Genomic DNA, 18,488 nt, shown 5'->3' on the forward strand with positions numbered 1-18,488 from the left:
CACCGAAGGTAGAGCTTGTTTAATTAATAGTTGGTATTAGACTTGTTGAAGCATTTAGTTAGCTGGGTTTCATTCAATCTGCTCACGTAATCTAGTGGCAAAAACAATCAAATATATGGGCTACTTACAACATTAAATTGTCAAAGGATAAGCCATACTATCAATCATATTAATTTTGATAAATTTTATGTTGTTTTTATAATCAATAAAGGTAAGACTTCATTGCTTAGATCTTACATTTTTGTAATCAAAGCAACCTATAGCTACCTCTCATCGTAGTGGCAGTCATTCTTGCTCATTTTAGTCCAACAAATTGTATCACATTGCTTACAAAATTCACAACGAACTATTAGTTGTATATTAACCACGAAACAGCAATGTTGCGTGGAACGCATAGATACATATTCCTGGCGAGGTCCATGATGCGTAGCTTCCACGTGTCAGGATGTCCGCGATACGGCAAAGTGGCCATGTCAAAGTTTGACCCTGACGCTTTCCTGCCGTTTGAGAAAATGATGAAGAACCTTGGAGTCGTTAAAGAACGCCTCAAGCGACCACTAACGCTGTCGGAAAAGATACTGTATGCGCACCTGGATGATCCAGCCAAACAGGAGATAGAAAGGGGAAAATCGTATTTGCGACTCCGTCCCGATCGTGTGGCCCTACAGGACGCCACTGCCCAGATGACTTTGATGCAGTTTATTTCCTCCGGTTTAAAGAGAGTGGCCGTTCCCTCGACTGCGCACTGCGACCATTTGATCGAAGCCCAAATATCGGGAGTCAAGGATTTGGAAAGAGCCAAGGATATTAATAAGGAAGTGTTTGACTTTCTGGCAACCGCTTGTGCCAAGTATGGGCTTGGTTTCTGGAAGCCCGGCAGCGGAATCATCCATCAGATTGTTCTCGAGAACTACGCTTTTCCGGGTCTTCTGTTAATCGGCACCGATTCCCATACACCCAATGGTGGCGGCTTAGGATGTCTGTGCATCGGAGTGGGAGGTGCTGATGCCGTGGATGTGATGGCCAACATTCCTTGGGAGCTCAAGTGTCCTACCGTGATCGGTGTGAATCTGACTGGTAAAATAAGCGGGTGGACGTCACCAAAGGATGTGATTCTCAAGATGGCCGAGATTCTCACTGTAAAGGGTGGAACGGGAGCTATTGTAGAGTACTACGGCCCTGGTGTCGAGTCCATTTCCTGCACCGGCATGGCCACTATTACCAACATGGGCGCCGAGATTGGAGCCACTACCTCTTTGTTTCCATTCAATGATAGAATGATCTCGTATTTGTGTGCCACCGGTCGCGGTGATATCGCCAATTTGGCCTCAAAATTCAAGGACGATCTTTTGACGGCGGACAAGGGTTGCAAGTATGACAGGGATATAGAAATCGATCTGAACAAATTGGAACCCCTCGTAAATGGGCCGTTTACTCCTGATTTGGCTCATCCTATCAGCAAGCTTGGTGAGAACTCCAAAAAGAATGGCTATCCCATGGATATTAAAGTGGGGTTAATTGGCTCCTGCACGAACTCCTCATACGAGGATATGGGTCGGTGTGCCAGCATTGCCAACGATGCCATAGCTCATGGCCTGAAAGCGTGCATACCCTTTAACGTTACCCCAGGATCGGAGCAAGTCCGAGCCACGATTGCAAGAGACGGAATCATAGAGGTACTTTCAAATTTTGGAGGCACTGTGTTGGCCAATGCCTGTGGTCCGTGCATTGGCCAGTGGGACCGAAAGGATGTGAAAAAGGGTGAAAAGAATACAATTGTCACATCCTACAATCGTAATTTTACTGGACGGAATGATGCCAATCCCGCTACTCACTGTTTTGTGACCAGTCCGGAAATGGTGACAGCGCTGTCTATAGCCGGACGTCTGGACTTCAATCCATTAACAGACGAACTGATTGGAAAAGATGGAAAGAGCTTCAAACTTAAGGAGCCAAAGGGCGAGGAACTTCCCGAAAAAGGTTTCGATCCAGGAGAGGACACATATCAAGCGCCGCCGAAAAACGGCGATGACATTAAGGTAAATGTGGACCCGAAGTCAGATCGGCTCCAGATCTTGGAACCTTTCGAAAAATGGGATGGCAAGGACTATATCGACATACTGGTGTTGATAAAAATCAAGGGAAAGTGCACCACTGATCACATAAGTGCTGCCGGGCCGTGGCTTAAATATAGAGGTCACTTGGATAATATTTCGAATAACATGTTCATCGGAGCCACCAATGCCGAGAACAACGAAATGAACAAGGTCAAAAATCAGAAGACGGGAAGCTTTGATGCTGTCCCGGCGGTGGCTCGTGACTACAAGGCCAACAAGATCAAGTGGTGCGCTGTGGGAGAGGATAACTACGGGGAAGGCTCTTCCCGGGAACATGCTGCGCTTGAGCCTCGTCACTTGGGCGGAGTGGCCATCATTGTCAAATCATTCGCCCGAATCCACGAAACTAATCTGAAAAAACAAGGCTTGCTAGCCTTAACTTTTGCCAATCCAGGAGACTATGACAAAATTCAACCAACCAGCAAAATTTCATTGCTAAACCTTAAGGACTTGGCTCCTGGCAAGCCGGTAGAATGCGAGATCAAGAACAATGGTGGATCCGATAAAATCCAATTGAACCACACCCTCAATGACCAGCAAATCCAATGGTTCAAGGCTGGCAGTGCTCTGAATCTAATGAAGGAGCTGGCCGCCGGGAAGGGTGGCGGTGAAAAGAAGAAGTAACCGAAGATGGTCCTTTTTTTTTTTACTTATTTACATGGTTCCTGACCGAATTTCTATTAGCGAAATTTATAGTTTTTCTCACATTCGAAGTACTTTCTTTTGGATTCTACGACGAAGTTGCAAGATCTTGCCTGAACCACAAATATCCGTATCCGAGTCAAGAAGTGCAAGAGAAGCCACATGGATGAAGCTATTTGTTGGAGGTAGAAGTCCGTAAAAGATAGAAATTCATAGTTCTTATTTCTTTTTTCACATTCTTTGAAAAAAAAAATACTATACATGATAAAATAAACTGCCAGATATTTAATTCTAAATTGTTCTACAATTTCCCGTTTTGTAACTACTTTTACTGACATGAGTCTGTTGCAAGATAAATTCGTCCTTTAAATAATTACGCCAAAAATAAGTAGAGTTTACATAAACCACTATTATACTTGGCATAATAGGCAAAACTTTAATGCCAAAATGGCAAATGAAATGCCGAAAACTAAAACCGAAATAATTCAAAACTAATTAAAATCCGTTTAAAATTGCACACAGTCCGCAATGCAGAAAAATAATAATAAATTTTCCGACTTAAGCTGCAAACTTTTTTGCCAAAACGCCCGGATAATAGTGAGTGAGGGAGGGGGAGGTATGGCAAAGTGGTGCAGGACGGGGGGGCAGGAAGCGGAGAGACAATAAGCGGCGTTATCATCGGTGCCAACCGAAACTGTCACAGGCATTGTCATTGTCTCAGGGGCAGGGTTTTCAAGGGGAGCTCTGGAGCAGAGGCCGTGCCATATTTGCATTTTCCTTCTCACTCTCGTCTATCTCTCTATCTCCGTCTCTACCACTCTCTCTGTGCAGCACTCAGCCCAATTGCGTGTGTGTGCGTGTATGGGCGTATGTGAGTTGGCATACAAAATTATTTGCTACTTTTAATTAGTGCCAAAAAGTCATTCACAAAATCCAAAGGGAGCCAGGGAAAGAGACATAAGGAAAGAATTGAAAACTGAACGATATAGTGAAGCGATGGAGTGCCAGAGCTACTGTGGGGGCAGTACAAGTGGCAAATGCCTATATGCATTATAGCAGCAGCTGTCTCTGTCTCTGTGAACTGCGCCTGGAGTTTCGGGCAATATTGGCATAGTCTCTGACTGACTGCTGAGCGGGGTCATGACTTCGGGCATACAGTGCGTTTCGGCATTGTAAAAAAATTTTTAGGTAAAAAAATATACCTTATCCAATATTACGGTCTTTAAACTTAACTGATTTAAAAACATTTAAATCAGTTATATCGATATAAATCTATAGTAAGTTTCAAAGAATGCCTATTATAAAATTCAAGAAGCCACAGTCCCAATCAACGAGTACAACAAAAAACGATAGCAGTGCATATCTGCCTGAAACCCAAAATGTTCAATTATTAACTCGTAATGTTAGGATGCATGGGACACTGGAGAAGATAATACTGGCATAGAGAAATGTGATGGGGAACTTTTAGAAAATGGTCCACTCGGTAAGAAGTCACCTGATGGCTGCTAGCCCCAAATTATAGACTATGATTTTTGTCAAATTGCATTCAATTTTGTCGAAGCTCCAACAGGCAGGCCGGAGTCAAGCCGCCTTTGTATACTGGCTCTGCCACTATCATTTGTATCTCTGTATCTGCCGGATCTTACCTCTTCCATCCCTCCCCTCTCTATATGCTTGTATTTGTGCGTGTGTGTGTGAGTGGATGGCAAATGTCACACATGCATTTCAATTTGAATTTACAATATTTCTAGCTTCAAATGCAGGCATGTGGTTCCGTGTGTATGTTCTAGTAGTATGCCGAAAACTTCATATATTTCTTGGCCCTCTTCTCTTTTTCTGTCTCCCTCTGTTTGTCATTTGCATACTTTGCACTTAAGTGAATTTAATCTTTTCTCCGTGCTTCTCTTTTCGATATTTTTGCAGCCATTGTGTGGGTCTGTGTGTGCGGTAGATATATCTGAGTCTGTGGTGCCCTGAGCGAGCAGAAAAATGTGTTTATCTTTTGTATGGATTTTTAATGTCATCTATTGTATCGTAGCTCCCGCCCTTTCCTTTCCACCCACCTACAGTCTGCTTTTCTTCTTCGTTCCTCTCTTCTCGTTATTCCGCTTCCTTGCTTAGTTTATTTTTACTAAAATTTTAATTGCTTTTTGGAAATGTTTTGTCAATGCGTAGACACATCCAAAACGAGTTCATTGATATACAGCGTTGAAAACGGAAACATTCAAGCTATTTTTATGATACATAGCACATACATACATAGCCATCTTCACGTACTCTTATTTTCCCATTTTCCTTTTGCTTGGGTGGGTAATAATAGATTTTTCAATTGAACTGGAATTTTTTGCGATGTTCACATTGAAAATTGCAAGTTTGTCAGTTACGTTAGTAAAACCTAAGAATGATGGGAAAAATGTAAATGGAAAGATAGAATGATTAAACCTTAGAAATTCTTAGAGCCGTTTGGGAAAGTTGCCAATTACATATTCATAAAAATATTTTCTTTGATTGATTGCTTTTCAAATTCTATTGCATTGTATTCATTGAAAGAATATTTTTTAAAAGAGTAATTTACTAAGCATAAATTCTAATGCACATTTGTAATCCAAAGAATCTAATATTAAGGAATTTTCTCTATTTAATAATAAAGGAATTTTCCATACAATTCCCAAACCACAAAATTATAAGATTCCCTGTCCCTTTGCAGATAAGGTCTCTATTTGCAAGCTGCAATAAGAAAATTACACGCTTGACTCGAAACGATAAACGTAAATCATAGAAAAATGACAACTGCCAATAACCTCACACGACCATCCCAAATAAAATCAAGCCACAAAAAATAAAGAAAATTTGAAAGAAGAAACACAAACAAGCAAAAATCAAACGAAAACAAAATGAAGCGAAACGAAACTCGCTCTCAACCATAAATTGCATTTTGGCCGCTGGCGAGGTAAACAGCCACAAATGCCACACAAAAATAGAAGGAATCCCGAGCAATAGAGCGGGCAGGAAAATAAAGCAAAACTTGACAATAATCGAAAAATTATTTCCACACATTGTGTGCTGTGTGTGGGGTGTGTGGTGTGGGCATCGAGTTCAGGAGGGGCGTGTCAAATCAAAGAAACAAATAAAATGAGGAAAAACAAGCGGAAAATCCGCAGTGCACACAGATCGAGAGCAAAAGAGAAGAGCACGAATTAAGTTAAGCACTTTTATTTATTATTAAAAAAGTTTTCAGCTAAAATGGGAAAGAATTGGAGTGTGCTGGCGAGAGTAGGGGCGTGGCAGAGCCAAAATCAGCAAAATCTGCACATAATGCAAAGAAAATCCCGAATTTATCGTATCACTTAGATGGAGTGTCGTATATGTGTTGGTGTGTCAATGTGTGTGCCTTGGTTGGTGTTTCCCCCTTTCAAAGGGGTTAGAATCCGCATTATGAACATATCGAACCAACATACATATATATTTATAAAAATGTACGATTGCGGTCAAGATATAAGGGAAAACACTAAATATTAAATGCGAAAGTCCAAGAAAACAATATTCTAATTGAACAGACTAATACCTGTACAATCCTTTAGGTAAAAGATGTTTTTTTTTACCTGGTTATGTTCTTTTATGTGGACCTTGACTGTAAGCAATGTGTTTGTGCATTCATAATGTAACTGTTGATTATTGCGCCAACACGCACTCGACGTAAGTGAACCAGCAACAGCTTCAGTAGCATCAAATGTGGAAGCTCTGAAATCTCGCAACGTGGCGTATGCGCAATATTATTAGATATTGAAAGCAGCCATCGATGATGGCCAAAGCTTGTCCCATTCCCTCCTCAAGTCCCCTTGCCCAACGTACCCAAAAGCAATTGAAAGCAGCCACAGCAGCAGACATATGAATTTTTTCCTGGCCCTCGTTTTTGCAACGAGGAAACCTCCTATATACTCCCACATCCCCTTCATCCCGCTTATCCCTCGGTATAAATATCTCCATGAAACATGTGTGAACGGAGAATGGCAGAATGCGGGGGGTTATGCGATTTGGATTCGGATTTGTCTGTGGGCGTGTCTTTAGCGAAATGCTCTGTGGTCGAGGCTCCTGCAGATGAAGCTGAAGCTGTATTAAATCGATGGCAATGTGCTAAATTTGTGGCAGATTATTTATTAGTGTAATGGCTTTAAATTCTCCACCGCAGATGCTCAGTCTGAGGATGCTTTTTTTCTGAGATTTATGTTTATGCTCGGATATTGCTATTTAAACATAAGATATTTGCGGAATGTTAAAAAGATGATGCTGGGATTTTTATGTTTTTGAATCTAATGTGAAATATTGCCTTTGTGGAGAGGTTTAAGGACTTAAAGTTGGCAATTTCATCAAAATGGCTTTAATTTTTTAATTTAAATAATTTTAAACTTTAAAGTTGTCACAGGCAATATTGAAAACTTTGAGACACCCATAACCCTTTGCCATCAATGTCGAGAACTTATCTGTCACACTCCATCTGAAAAGTGGAATTGTGCGGAATTGCTTTAGTTCCCCTACCCATTTACCCCTAGCAGCTTCTAATCTTTCTAACCATTTGGCCATTTTCAATTCGTTTTACTCCGTTCGCTCGCTTTTTATCTGGCCACTTTCAAAATCAAATCTTACAAATTCACAACCGGCAAAAAAAATAGTAGAAAAAGAAGTGCAAAAAAACAGCACCAGAAACCGACAGTTGAGGAGCAGAAAAAACCAACACGAAAAAATCTAATAAAAGAATAGCTCAAAATCGGTGTGTAAAAATCAAATAAACGCTGCAACTGCAACGGAAACTTGCCCCCAGCTGAGTTTTCTCTCTGGTTGCGAAAAAGTTTGTTTTTCGCCTTGCGCCAAGTTTTGTGCGTTTTTAAATGGCCCGAGCTGCTGGCCCAAACAAAAACGAGGAGGAACAAACAGGACGAGGAGCAGGCCAAGGAAAAGCAGGAAAACCATTGGAAACACATGTCCAGCCAGAGCCAAAGCACGAGGACAAGAACGAGAACCATGAATCCAGGGACCTTGGGAGCTGTGCAAATGTTTGTGAGCTTGGATTTCTTTTCGGTCATTACATTAAGTTGGCTATCTGTGGAGATTCGTAGCCCTGGACAAACACAGGCATCCACAGAGACAGTCTGAGAGATACGGATAGAGGGATTCACAGATATCCGCACAAGTGGTATTTGTGCTTGTGCTTGGGGTGAGACGGCTGCTTCTAATGGTCAACGATTCGTAATATTTTTAATATTTGCTCAATAAAATGTCAGACAATTTCTGTTTCTGCCACTTAGACTCATTACATTTATTTGTACTTTTGTTGCATTGTTTGTGCTTAACAAGCTCTTTGATTTTAGCTTTCTGGCATTAAACATATCCATATATATAATATATATGTAGTTCCAATATAAACTAAATTAATAATATATTTTATTTTATTATTTAATATTTTTTTAAATGTATCCCTTCGGTTAACCTGCTCTCTGGAGCATATTGATCCCCTTAAGGGAAGCCAAAACATTATTCTTCATATGGGATGCGAGCAAAATCCCGAGAGAGAAAAGCGTGTAATCCTTTTTGTAGTTGACGCAAATCCTGTTGCTCCTTGCCAAGTCATAAAGTTTAATTTAGTTTTAAGCCTTTGAACTGGAAAATTGCATGCGAGAGAGTGCCACTCAGTAGGAAGATCTCTTGTTCTCCCTCTGTGCTTCACATACACCATCCCTCTCGACGCCATTTCCTTAACAACAAAGGAAAATGGCGTTGACCGCTGCCCGTCACTTCATATGACAACATTCCAGAGGCACAGTGGAAAGAGAAATAGTCGGGCTGCACTGCTCTAAAATTAACACACGTTTAATATGCAAGTCGTGCATAAATTCGTTCTTGTTGCTCCCTATTCCCTTCTCGTTCCTTCCAACTGGCTTTTGCTTTTTAATTTGCCATCAGACGTCATGACAACAACAACAAGACGACCACATGTCAGCGCCCAAAGAAAAAATCCTGGTCATTGTCTTTTGTCCTTTTTTTTCGCCGAGCTCTTCTTAATTTTTCCACATCTCCATTGTTGAAGGGAAAATACGTGCCCGACGTCTCATTATCATCGTCACTATTATTATCATTATCAGACAGAACGGCATTATTGTTGATTCGCTTTAATTGCCAATTGAAGCCATGCAAGGAGCCGGTCCTTTTCCACCACAATTTTGTAGTGACTCACTCTTTGGGGGTCTTTATATAATTTTAATGTAATTGAATCATATATTAGAGAAAAAATAAATTTATTCTTAGTTCTCAAATAACAGCCATTACTTTTCGGCGGAAATAACACGTCCATAACTATCCCACGGAGACATCCATTCACAGCGATTTATGTATTTTTGGCCAATTATGCCTTTTGGACGGAAACTAGAGGCAGAGCCAAATATTTTGGCACTCGGGCATTAAGGACAAATGTTGCCAAGTAAATTGGCATAAAACAAATCGGCGTCGTCATTGTTATCGTTCCACCGCTTCTGCTGCCGTGCCAGCGAGTTTAATTAGATTGTACTTGCAACGCGCCAACACAAACACAAACACCAACTGCCAAATGGCAGTCGAAAATTGTTAAATAATTTAAAAAGAAATTAGCGGCCATTTTGTACGAATGGGTGTGTATGAGTGCAGACAAAGGAGCATAAAAATAAAAATTGTAACCAATTTCATGCATAACAGTTAAATAAAATTTAATTTAGCAGAAAAGTGGTGTAAGGGCCAAAAACAAGCAACTGCACAAACTGCCAAGAGAAATAAAAATCACGACCAGAAGAGTGTGTGAGGGGAAATGGTGGCGCCGGAAAATAGACAACGTAAAATGCGTTGGCCATAATGAAGACTTTTCATATTTGTGAAGCAGCAGCAACAAATGAATGCCGTCAACATTTATTATTAATTTTAATATTTCAAAGAGCGCAGCCAGGCAAAGAGAAAAACTGAAAAAAAGACAACCGCTACTTGGCAGGCCCTCTTCTTATTTTTATTTTTACTTTTTCATTTTTATTTTTATTGTCGACCAATGACTGCAGGGCATGGAAGAAGAACCAGAACCAGGATACCAAGAAGTAGAAGAGACAGCTTGAAAGTTTTGGCAAAGAACCGAGACTCTAATTTGATGGCTTTTGTTTTTGTTCCAAACTGAAAATTCATAATAGTAAATTCAACGCCCCGACTTTAAGGATAAATTATATTTATTAGTAATGTACTCACCACTCCTATCATTCTTTTCAACGCCTTCGGTAATGATATTGAAGTCTAAACAATAGCCAAAGGCCGTAAAATTGAATCAATTTATTTCATTTTGTAAAAAGCAAACATTAAAATTTATACACTTAAAATGTGCACTTAAAATTGCATTTAGGAAGGAAAAGTTCTTACCCAAGGCACTGCCTACAGTGTTGATGCAACATTTGGGTATTTGACTAAATTAAAATTGGTTAATTTATTAAAAACAAACACACTACCAAAACATAGAAGAAAATGGAAGAAATTAAATTAAATTAAACTTCTTTTTATAATAGAAATTTTAAATTCAATCTAAACTATCTGTCATCTACGAAATTGCATGTGTTTCAAAGAAATAAAAAGCTTTAATCAAAAGAAGTCAAAGCCAAAAATCACAAGACAAAACGAACTTAATTTAAACGACAACCAAAAATAAATGGGTGCAAAAAAAGGAGCTATCTGGGAGAAAGGCGAGCAAGCTGAAGGGGACAAAGAAGCAAAAACAATGGAAACCACAAAACGGCGCTTTTGTTTGCCAGTGTCGCATGCAGTCACTCTATAGATGTATGTGTGTGTGAGTGTGATGTCCTGGTGAGTGCAAGTGTGTGTATGTGTCGCCTGCCAATCAACTCAACAATCGCAATCAATTTACCCCGCAGCATAGCCCCCGTTTGGCCGCCCCTTTCACTCCACATTTCGAGCGCATTGTCATGGTGCAAGTGCAACTGTCATTCCAAGCGCAATCTCTGCATATGCAGTGGGAATGAGATGGAAAGACCAAGAAAGAGACGAAAGATAGAGTGGACAAAGGACAGAAAGATGTGTAATGTATCAGAAAAGCCAAAAAGTTACAAAAAATGACCACGGCCCGCAGTGTATTTTTTAATTACGATACTGCGACATTATGGTACTCAGACACACATATGTACATAGCATGCATAAATAAAAGCCAGAATTTATTCAATATAATGCAATAAAACGAAAGTAATTTTCCTATATTTAAAGCCATATTTTAAAAAAGATTTTCTAAAATGCGCACATTAAATTATAATTTTTTTTTTTTTAATTATATATTTAAAAGCCTCAAAATTATATGTAATAAAAATACCCTATAATAGTACATTAATAATACCCATGTTAATAATAGACTAGCCTATTTTTGGAAAAATCCCATTTTAAAAAAGAATTATTTGTACTTTGAGTTCTTTACAAAAATAATAACAACCTAAATAGGCTTTAAAATCGTTGGTATTTATGTGTATTATACGCGAATCAAAATCATCATCATACATATTACGTATACGCAACGAGCACACGCACAGACCCACAAGAAAAATATCATAAATTTGCCAAGCATTGTTATGCTAAATTTATTTGCCCTCGTAGCCATCTGTTGGTGGCGCTCCTTTTGTTGCTGTTGTTGCTAACTTCATCAGAAGTGCGATTGAAACGCAACTTCCGCTTCCGCAAAATGGCTGTCAATGCATGGAGTGGAAACGGTGGAAAAAAAATATGGAGGCGGAAGCAACATGAGGGGCACCGACTTACACTTTGCCTGCAAACAAATCAACTTGAACTTCCGTTTCATTTCGCTTTTTCTTGCCATTTTATATTCTTTTGCAAGTTCCCGGCGATGGAAAGGGAAGGACTTTGTGAAGGACCCACTCAACTCTCAATTTTTATTTTCTCTTTACTGTGCATTTCGGCGACTTTAGCGTAAATTTACTTTTCACTTTCAGCGCGCCATCAAAAAGTTTTTGTGCATAGCTAACTTTTTGGCTCACTATACGTATATTTTCCATATTTTTCCCTGCTTTACTGGCTCTTTCCCTCGGTACGTCTCTATTGCTTCCATGTGGCTTTTCAATGTCATTGCACACACATACACACTGCGATGGATATCTTAGTCAGTTTTGAAAAAGTAATATACATTTCTTTACAGATAATTTTTATATATTTTCTTTCTTTTTTTCAGTGTAGTAACACACTCGAAATATTTTTGGCTTATGTTGCTGAAGCGAAACTTTGTATTTCTGACATTTCATTTCCTTCATTTCAACCGTTTTGCACCTCGAAGCGGTTTCCTTTCAATTTTTTCTTCGCAGGGGCGTGGACAGATAGGATGCTACAGTTCCTTTTCAAAGCTCTACCGCGCTCTTCCCCTTTGGCAGTTTGTGCCACCTTAGTTGCGGTTGCTTAATTTAATGCCTGAGTGCTTATTTAAATTTTGGTCCCTCATCGTCTGCATTTCCAATTTTGTTTTGTCATTTACTTTTGGCTTATATTATTTTTTCGTTTCTTGGCGAAATCAATCAGCGTCCGGCACGTGTGTGCATCGATAACATTGCCAATAATAGAAAAGCGAAATGTATTTTTGGCAATACCCCAACTTTTCACAAGTTAGCAATTGTTTGTTTGATGTGATGAGGAAAAATTTGAAAACCATTATGTATAGCATACTTTTATGCAGTGAGCGTTTAGAGAGGAAGTAAAGATGAAACAATGCACTATAGGAAATTTGACCACTTTTTCTGGCCAAAAACCATTTTTTGAAAGTTAAAGGATTTAAATAATTTTAACTGCATATCATTCACAATAAATTAATTTTTAATGTTGCATACCAGAAATTTTCATAGATGGCGCCACTGCGAAGAAAACAGCTGTTAAAAACAGCTGTTGATGTTAACATTTACATGAGCTTAGAATTTACGATTTTTTGGTGCGATTTTAAAAACACGAATACTTAAAATTTTATGGACAAAATCAAAAGTTTTGAAATGAATACTTTTTTAAGTGGTTTGTATTGTGTGTTTGTGTATGTGAAGTGTCCAAAAAACTTGTGTTGTCCTTTTAATAAAGTGAAAATGTAAGCACTCTAGCATAAGAAATTTTTAGAAATAAATCACATTTTTAAAAAGAGATTTAAACCAAGTCTGGCGGAGTCGGACAATGTAATTTAGTCCATGTTGTAGATTGTTATATTTTCTTCAAATGAGTGAAATATGAATATGCATAAAAATGCACTTTCGAAGAAATTCATAATTTAAGGAGGCAACCTCAACACCTTGAATGTGAATCTGTTAGCTGTGAGACTAGTGCAAAACCGAACAGTTAGAATGTTATTTTTAAATAGGGGGCGGTGCCACGCCCACAATTTTTTCATTTCTGAGTTCTTTTGACCATATAAACTCAAATCAAAAATCAAAATTTAAATATCTTGCTTAGTTTTTGAGTTAGAATGTGTTTCTTAAAAAGTGGGCGGTGCCACGCCCACATTTTTTTAAAATCTTGAATCTATTGACCATGTGAACTCAAATCAAAAATCAGAACTTAAATATCTTGTTTCGTTCTTGAGATATTATTTTTGGCCAGAAAAAGTGGTCATATTTCCTATAGTGCAATGGAATCGAACCACCTTTTCCTCTTAAAACTTTGTAACTTAAATTAAAAAAACAATAATTATATTTTAAAATATGGTAACAAAACTTTTTTATTTCGCTTTTAATCATTTATCAATCTAATTTTGCTTAATTTTCTTTTCTTTTTTGACTTTAACAACAAAACACATTTTCATCAGTCTTAGAATTGCAAAAGGCAGCATTATTAGGGTTATAAAAATCCCTAAAATAATCAAAAACACATCAACATTGTGGTACTGCCACCAGTTTAACCCCTGGGCAGCACTCTTGAGATAGGCAGCTCCTTGATGACGGGTCACATGCTCCACCCAATAAATGGCATTTTCCAGAGGCGTTTGCTGCTGATCGCGGTATCTAAAGGACATGCCACGAACTACATCTGTGTAATTTGCATCACTAACGATCCTTTCAATGGCCGCACGGAAATCATTCGCCTTTAAATTCTTAAAGTCCAACATGATACCGTATCCAGCTTGCTCAGCATGAGCCATATTAAAGAACTGATCGCTGAAAATCGGCAAACCAATCACTGGCTTGCCATGATAAATGGATTCTGTGGTGCTCAGCATACCTCCGTGGGTCACAAAAGCCAACACCTTCGGATGCGCCAGTATATCGGTTTGTGGAAACCAGTCAGAAATAAACAAATTTTCTGGTTTGTTGGGCAGATTGTCCAACTCAAATTTCCAAAGAACATGCTGTTTTAGCCCTCGGAAAGCCGTTAGGATCTCCTCGACTTTGGATGGTGGCAGGTCCTTACTCTTAAGATTAGAGCCCATTGAGAAGTAGATGGCTCCGTGTTCTGAATCATTCAGGAATCTCTCTATTTTTTCTGGAAGAGGACTTAACTTTCCGTCAATGTGCATGCCTCCTACTTCGATCATGTTGGGCGAATAGGGTCGTGGAAAACTTAAAGATACATGTTGGTTAATGAGAACCAGTGAAGCATTTCGTCTCATTTCATAGAAGCTGTGCTTATTATTTGGAAAAAACTCTTTATAAAGCTTTTCTTGTCCTGGTAGGTAGTAGTAGTCCAATAAGAGCCTTTCAAAGGCCAAAAAAGCAACATTAACAAAACGTTCATAGAGCGACATGTGATCGTTGAATGGCAACATTATATGTGGCACGAAAGAAGCTGGAGCTGGAGAGCCAACCTGAGAAAAGAACAGAAATTGTAGAGAAATATGACAAAACAATTGTATTGTTTATTTCACTTACCATATCTGTGATAAAAGTTAGTCCTCCTCCAGTACTTAATCCTATGAGAGGAGCGTTAAAATGTTCCGCCAATCCGTATTGGGCATCGTTGTAGAATGTTTCACAGATGATGGCATCATAAGTGCGATTGCTCTTCATGAGGTCTTGGAAGTTAGGGTCCACGAAAAGACCTCTTGTGAGTCGGAAACCCATTTGATAATGATCTATGAGTTTCTGTGTCAAAGGTTTATTGATCGAATCCCACAAGGCAGCAATGTCACCTGTAAAATTACACCACCTTTTAAGGATATAATTTTTTTGAAAATTTATGAATTTTTACTTACCCTTCATTGCAGCTATTATATTCGGTACATTTATATCGTGATAACCAGGAATAGCCTTCTTTTGTGGAAATACCGAAACCACTGTGATTTCATGACCGGCGTTAACTAAGCCCTTGGCTAAGGCTTGTCCGACATTGAAATGGGATCGACCAGGAGAGTTTAAGACCATTAAGAAGTGGTATCCATTCGAATATCCCAAGCTAATGACAAGCCCCAAGAGCAATGTTAATATACGCATTCTGACGAAATGGGGCATGAAGAGCCTCTGACAGAATCGAACTGAGCGCGTTACTGCTTAGCACTGAAAATGTTTGCCGCGGTCAACATAAATTTATACTGATATCGGGTAATATATATGTTTACGTGCATGTGTATATATGTATAAATTAAATTCTTGTGAAATTCCAATTTACGTGAGAGTCACCATGCAGAGAACCAAAGCCAAATGGTAGGTAAACAAAATATTGGGTGGGTTTAATTAAAAACACACTTAAGAGACTAACAAGATACACTGCCTTTTAAATACAATTTTTATGTAGGAAAGAATGGGTTTTCCTATTTACTTGGACAAGTTGGATTGTTTTGAGAAATAATAATCTTGTTTTTGTTAATTTAAACATAGTCTTTATTCCACAAACATGTTGATGAAACCGCTTTTTTGATTAATTTAAAACTAATAGTGTATATTTGTTATATAGAAAAATATAATATTATTCCAACTGATAAATAAAAATTCGAAAAAGCCGGGTCTTAAGAGATTTAAAACAAACAAAGCTTGTTTGAACCACTTTTAAGAGTATTAGACAAGAGAAGTCGGTACGCTAGAAAAACTTTATGTAGCTAAGAGACATTTTTAAGAGATTTTATTTTTAAGAGAGTTCAAATTTTATAAAAACTATAAAGAACTTTGTTTACTAAAAAGTTTCGCTTATTTGATTAATTTCATACACTTAAAAAACAAGTTTTCAAGTTCATGTTTATACATTTTTTATAATATTTTTCGAAATTCCACAGTTTTGAGATTCTTTAGCCACTTCAAATAGAAGCATCACTGATCTAATTAAACATCTGTTCCTTATCTTTAATATAGTACACTAGCTAGACTATTCAGTATTAAAAAGGCATCCCACTTAGTTCTCATCAGTCTGATGTGAACAATCAAAAGAAGTGTCAGAATGTCTCTTAAATTATTATTTTTTTCACTGGCATTTTATATAATCACTGGCCAGGCTCGTGGCTATTCCTACCTAATGGTCCTTCATACAGGATCAAAATCACACCACACAGTGGGCGAAGCTTTGGCCAAAGGGCTGACTAGTGCTGGTCATGAAGTGACAATAATATCGCCCTTTCCGCAGAAAAAACCTCACAAGCACCTGATCGATGTGAACACGCCAAAAATTTTGAGTGTAATGGGTGGCAAGTATTTTTTTGTTTATTTAATTATCGGTCACGTATAGTCTGCTGATAAGCCGAGCGCTAAAAAATAGAGAAAAGTTTTATTTTTTATATATTCCACATTTGCAGCTCATAAAGCGAGGATTTTGGACAACGCCAAACTTTCATTGGTTAGAAGGTATCCCATTATGCATGCCATGGGACTCGATCTGACAGAGGCTCTCCTTAAAGACCCAGCTGTTCAAGAACTCCTCGGTAAGAATTTGTCCTTCGACGGAGTCATTTGCGAGACTTTCATGAACGATGCCCATTACGGCTTTGCCGAGCACTTTGGAGCACCGCTAATAACCCTGAGCACCCTGGGTGCCACTGGTTGGACTTCGGATTTGGTGGGCACACCCTCACCTCCCTCGTATGTGCCACATAACTTGCTTCGTTTCGATGATCATATGGATTTCTGGCAACGAGCCCAGAATCTCGGCTTCCAAGCTTATGAATACTTTTACCAGAATTGGATCCATCTGCCCAAACAAGAGGTGTTGTACCGAAATTATTTTCCGAATAACAAACAAGACTTTTATGAAATGCGTAAGAGCACCTCCCTAGTGCTGCTAAATAATCACGTTTCGTTGAGCAATCCTCGTCCATATTCCCCAAATATGATTGAAGTCGGTGGCATGCATATAAATCGAAATGCTCCCAAGCCGCTGCCCAATGATATTTTGGAGTTTATTGAAGGAGCCGAGTATGGAGTAATCTACTTCTCCTTGGGCTCCAACCTTAACAGCAAGGATTTGCCTCAGGAAAAGCAAAAGGCTATTTTGGAGACCCTAAGAGTTCTAAAGTATCGAGTTCTTTGGAAATACGAAAATGATAGCCTAGCCGACAAGCCTGACAATGTTTACATATCCAACTGGTTTCCGCAGGACGATATTCTGGCACATCATAAGGTTGTGGCCTTCATCACCCACGGAGGACTATTAAGCACCATGGAGTCCATTTACCACGGCAAGCCAGTGGTGGGGATTCCCTTTTTTGGTGACCAATTCATGAATATGGCGAGGGCAGAAAAATTGGGCTATGGGATCACAGTCAACTATGCCCAGCTAAACGCTCCATCATTTCGGTCTGCCATCGAGCGTGTTATCATGGACGTGACGTACTTGGAACGAGTGAAAACTCTATCCAACCAATTTCGTGATCAGAAAGAGACTCCCTTAGAGAGGGCAGTGTACTGGGTGGAGCACGTGACTCGACAAAAAGGAGCACGATATCTTAGAAGTGCCTCCCAGGATCTCAGCTTTGTGGAATATCATAATTTGGATGTATTGGCCGTGTTTCTTCCTGTCATTAGCTTATTAATTGTGTTAATGTATCTTTTGGTACAATTTATAATCATCAAGTTGCTAAAAAAGGTGTTAAAAATTGGTGGGGACAAAGTCAAGGCATTGTAGGCTTATGGATGAAGATTATTAATTAAATAATTATTAACAAAAATTGAGAATTTTAAGGTTTATTCAATAGAAAACAAATAGACAAAGCCTGTAAAGATTCTAAGCTAATGTCCTATACCAGTAGTAGTATATAATTTTATTTAGGTTTAGGTCATTGAACGTTGTTTTTATTAAAATATATCTGCTACAAAAGTGCAGTGCTAATTTGCTAACAAAAATATTATAGGCATAAAGAAAAGTAAAGCTTAATGTACATAATTGTTTTGATTAACCCATATGAACCCTCTTAATATAAAAACTTAAATTTATTAAGCACATGCAAAAAAATTACAGTAGCAATCATATTTTTCTCGCATATAGTTTGTAAGGAAATCGAAAATTATGAAATTTACTAAATGTACGTAAGAACCGCAACTGATAAGGAGTTCCAAACAAAAAGAGGAATGATCGTGCAGAGCTTACAAATTTTGCGATGTACGATGATGGAGCATGGATAGAGCGGCAGCTACGTGAAGGAGTGATTTGGCAAAATAATAAGAGAGTGGCGATCCAAAGCTTTTCGCTCTGAAAGTATCCATTATAGGCTCTCTGACTCTCTGAGTATTGTGCCAGGTTAAGATCGGAACACCCAGAAAAATATCATAGGCT

At 38.7% G+C, this 18,488-nt stretch overlaps 3 protein-coding genes across 3 annotated transcripts; 2 read left to right on the plus strand and 1 right to left on the minus strand.

The window, feature by feature from the left end:
• Positions 1-257: 257 nt before the first annotated feature.
• Positions 258-3,049, plus strand: mAcon2 (Mitochondrial aconitase 2). The gene has a single exon (XM_017246855.3). The coding sequence runs from the start codon at positions 378-380 to the stop codon at positions 2,739-2,741; it is 2,364 nt and encodes a 787-aa protein (XP_017102344.2). The 5' UTR covers positions 258-377; the 3' UTR covers positions 2,742-3,049.
• A 10,489-nt stretch (positions 3,050-13,538) lies between these two features.
• Positions 13,539-15,244, minus strand: Ugt302K1 (UDP-glycosyltransferase family 302 member K1). Its single transcript, XM_017246263.3, has 3 exons — positions 14,989-15,244; positions 14,666-14,925; positions 13,539-14,601 (listed from the first exon to the last, which is right to left on the minus strand). The coding sequence occupies exons 1-3, from the start codon at positions 15,242-15,244 to the stop codon at positions 13,546-13,548; spliced, it is 1,572 nt and encodes a 523-aa protein (XP_017101752.2). The 3' UTR covers positions 13,539-13,545.
• An 857-nt stretch (positions 15,245-16,101) lies between these two features.
• On the plus strand, positions 16,102-18,382 carry Ugt302E1 (UDP-glycosyltransferase family 302 member E1). Its single transcript, XM_043211594.2, has 2 exons — positions 16,102-16,407; positions 16,516-18,382. The coding sequence occupies exons 1-2, from the start codon at positions 16,164-16,166 to the stop codon at positions 17,838-17,840; spliced, it is 1,569 nt and encodes a 522-aa protein (XP_043067529.1). The 5' UTR covers positions 16,102-16,163; the 3' UTR covers positions 17,841-18,382.
• Positions 18,383-18,488: the final 106 nt, after the last annotated feature.

This window comes from Drosophila bipectinata, chromosome 3R, assembly GCF_030179905.1.
Source record: "Drosophila bipectinata strain 14024-0381.07 chromosome 3R, DbipHiC1v2, whole genome shotgun sequence".
Classification (NCBI taxonomy): Eukaryota; Metazoa; Arthropoda; class Insecta; order Diptera; family Drosophilidae; genus Drosophila; species Drosophila bipectinata.

What these genes read in the sequence shown, in the direction of transcription:
- Ugt302E1 (XM_043211594.2), top strand. Translation starts at nt 16,164, where the DNA reads ATGTCTCTTAAATTATTATTTTTTTCACTGGCATTTTATATAATCACT. An exon ending in AATTTTGAGTGTAATGGGTG is followed by an intron (nt 16,408 to 16,515) that starts GCAAGTATTTTT and finishes CCACATTTGCAG; the next exon opens with CTCATAAAGCGAGGATTTTG.
- mAcon2 (XM_017246855.3), top strand. Translation starts at nt 378, where the DNA reads ATGTTGCGTGGAACGCATAGATACATATTCCTGGCGAGGTCCATGATG.
- Ugt302K1 (XM_017246263.3), bottom strand. Translation starts at nt 15,244, where the DNA reads ATGCCCCATTTCGTCAGAATGCGTATATTAACATTGCTCTTGGGGCTT. An exon ending in TATAATAGCTGCAATGAAGG is followed by an intron (nt 14,926 to 14,988) that starts GTAAGTAAAAAT and finishes GTAATTTTACAG; the next exon opens with GTGACATTGCTGCCTTGTGG. An exon ending in TAACTTTTATCACAGATATG is followed by an intron (nt 14,602 to 14,665) that starts GTAAGTGAAATA and finishes TTCTTTTCTCAG; the next exon opens with GTTGGCTCTCCAGCTCCAGC.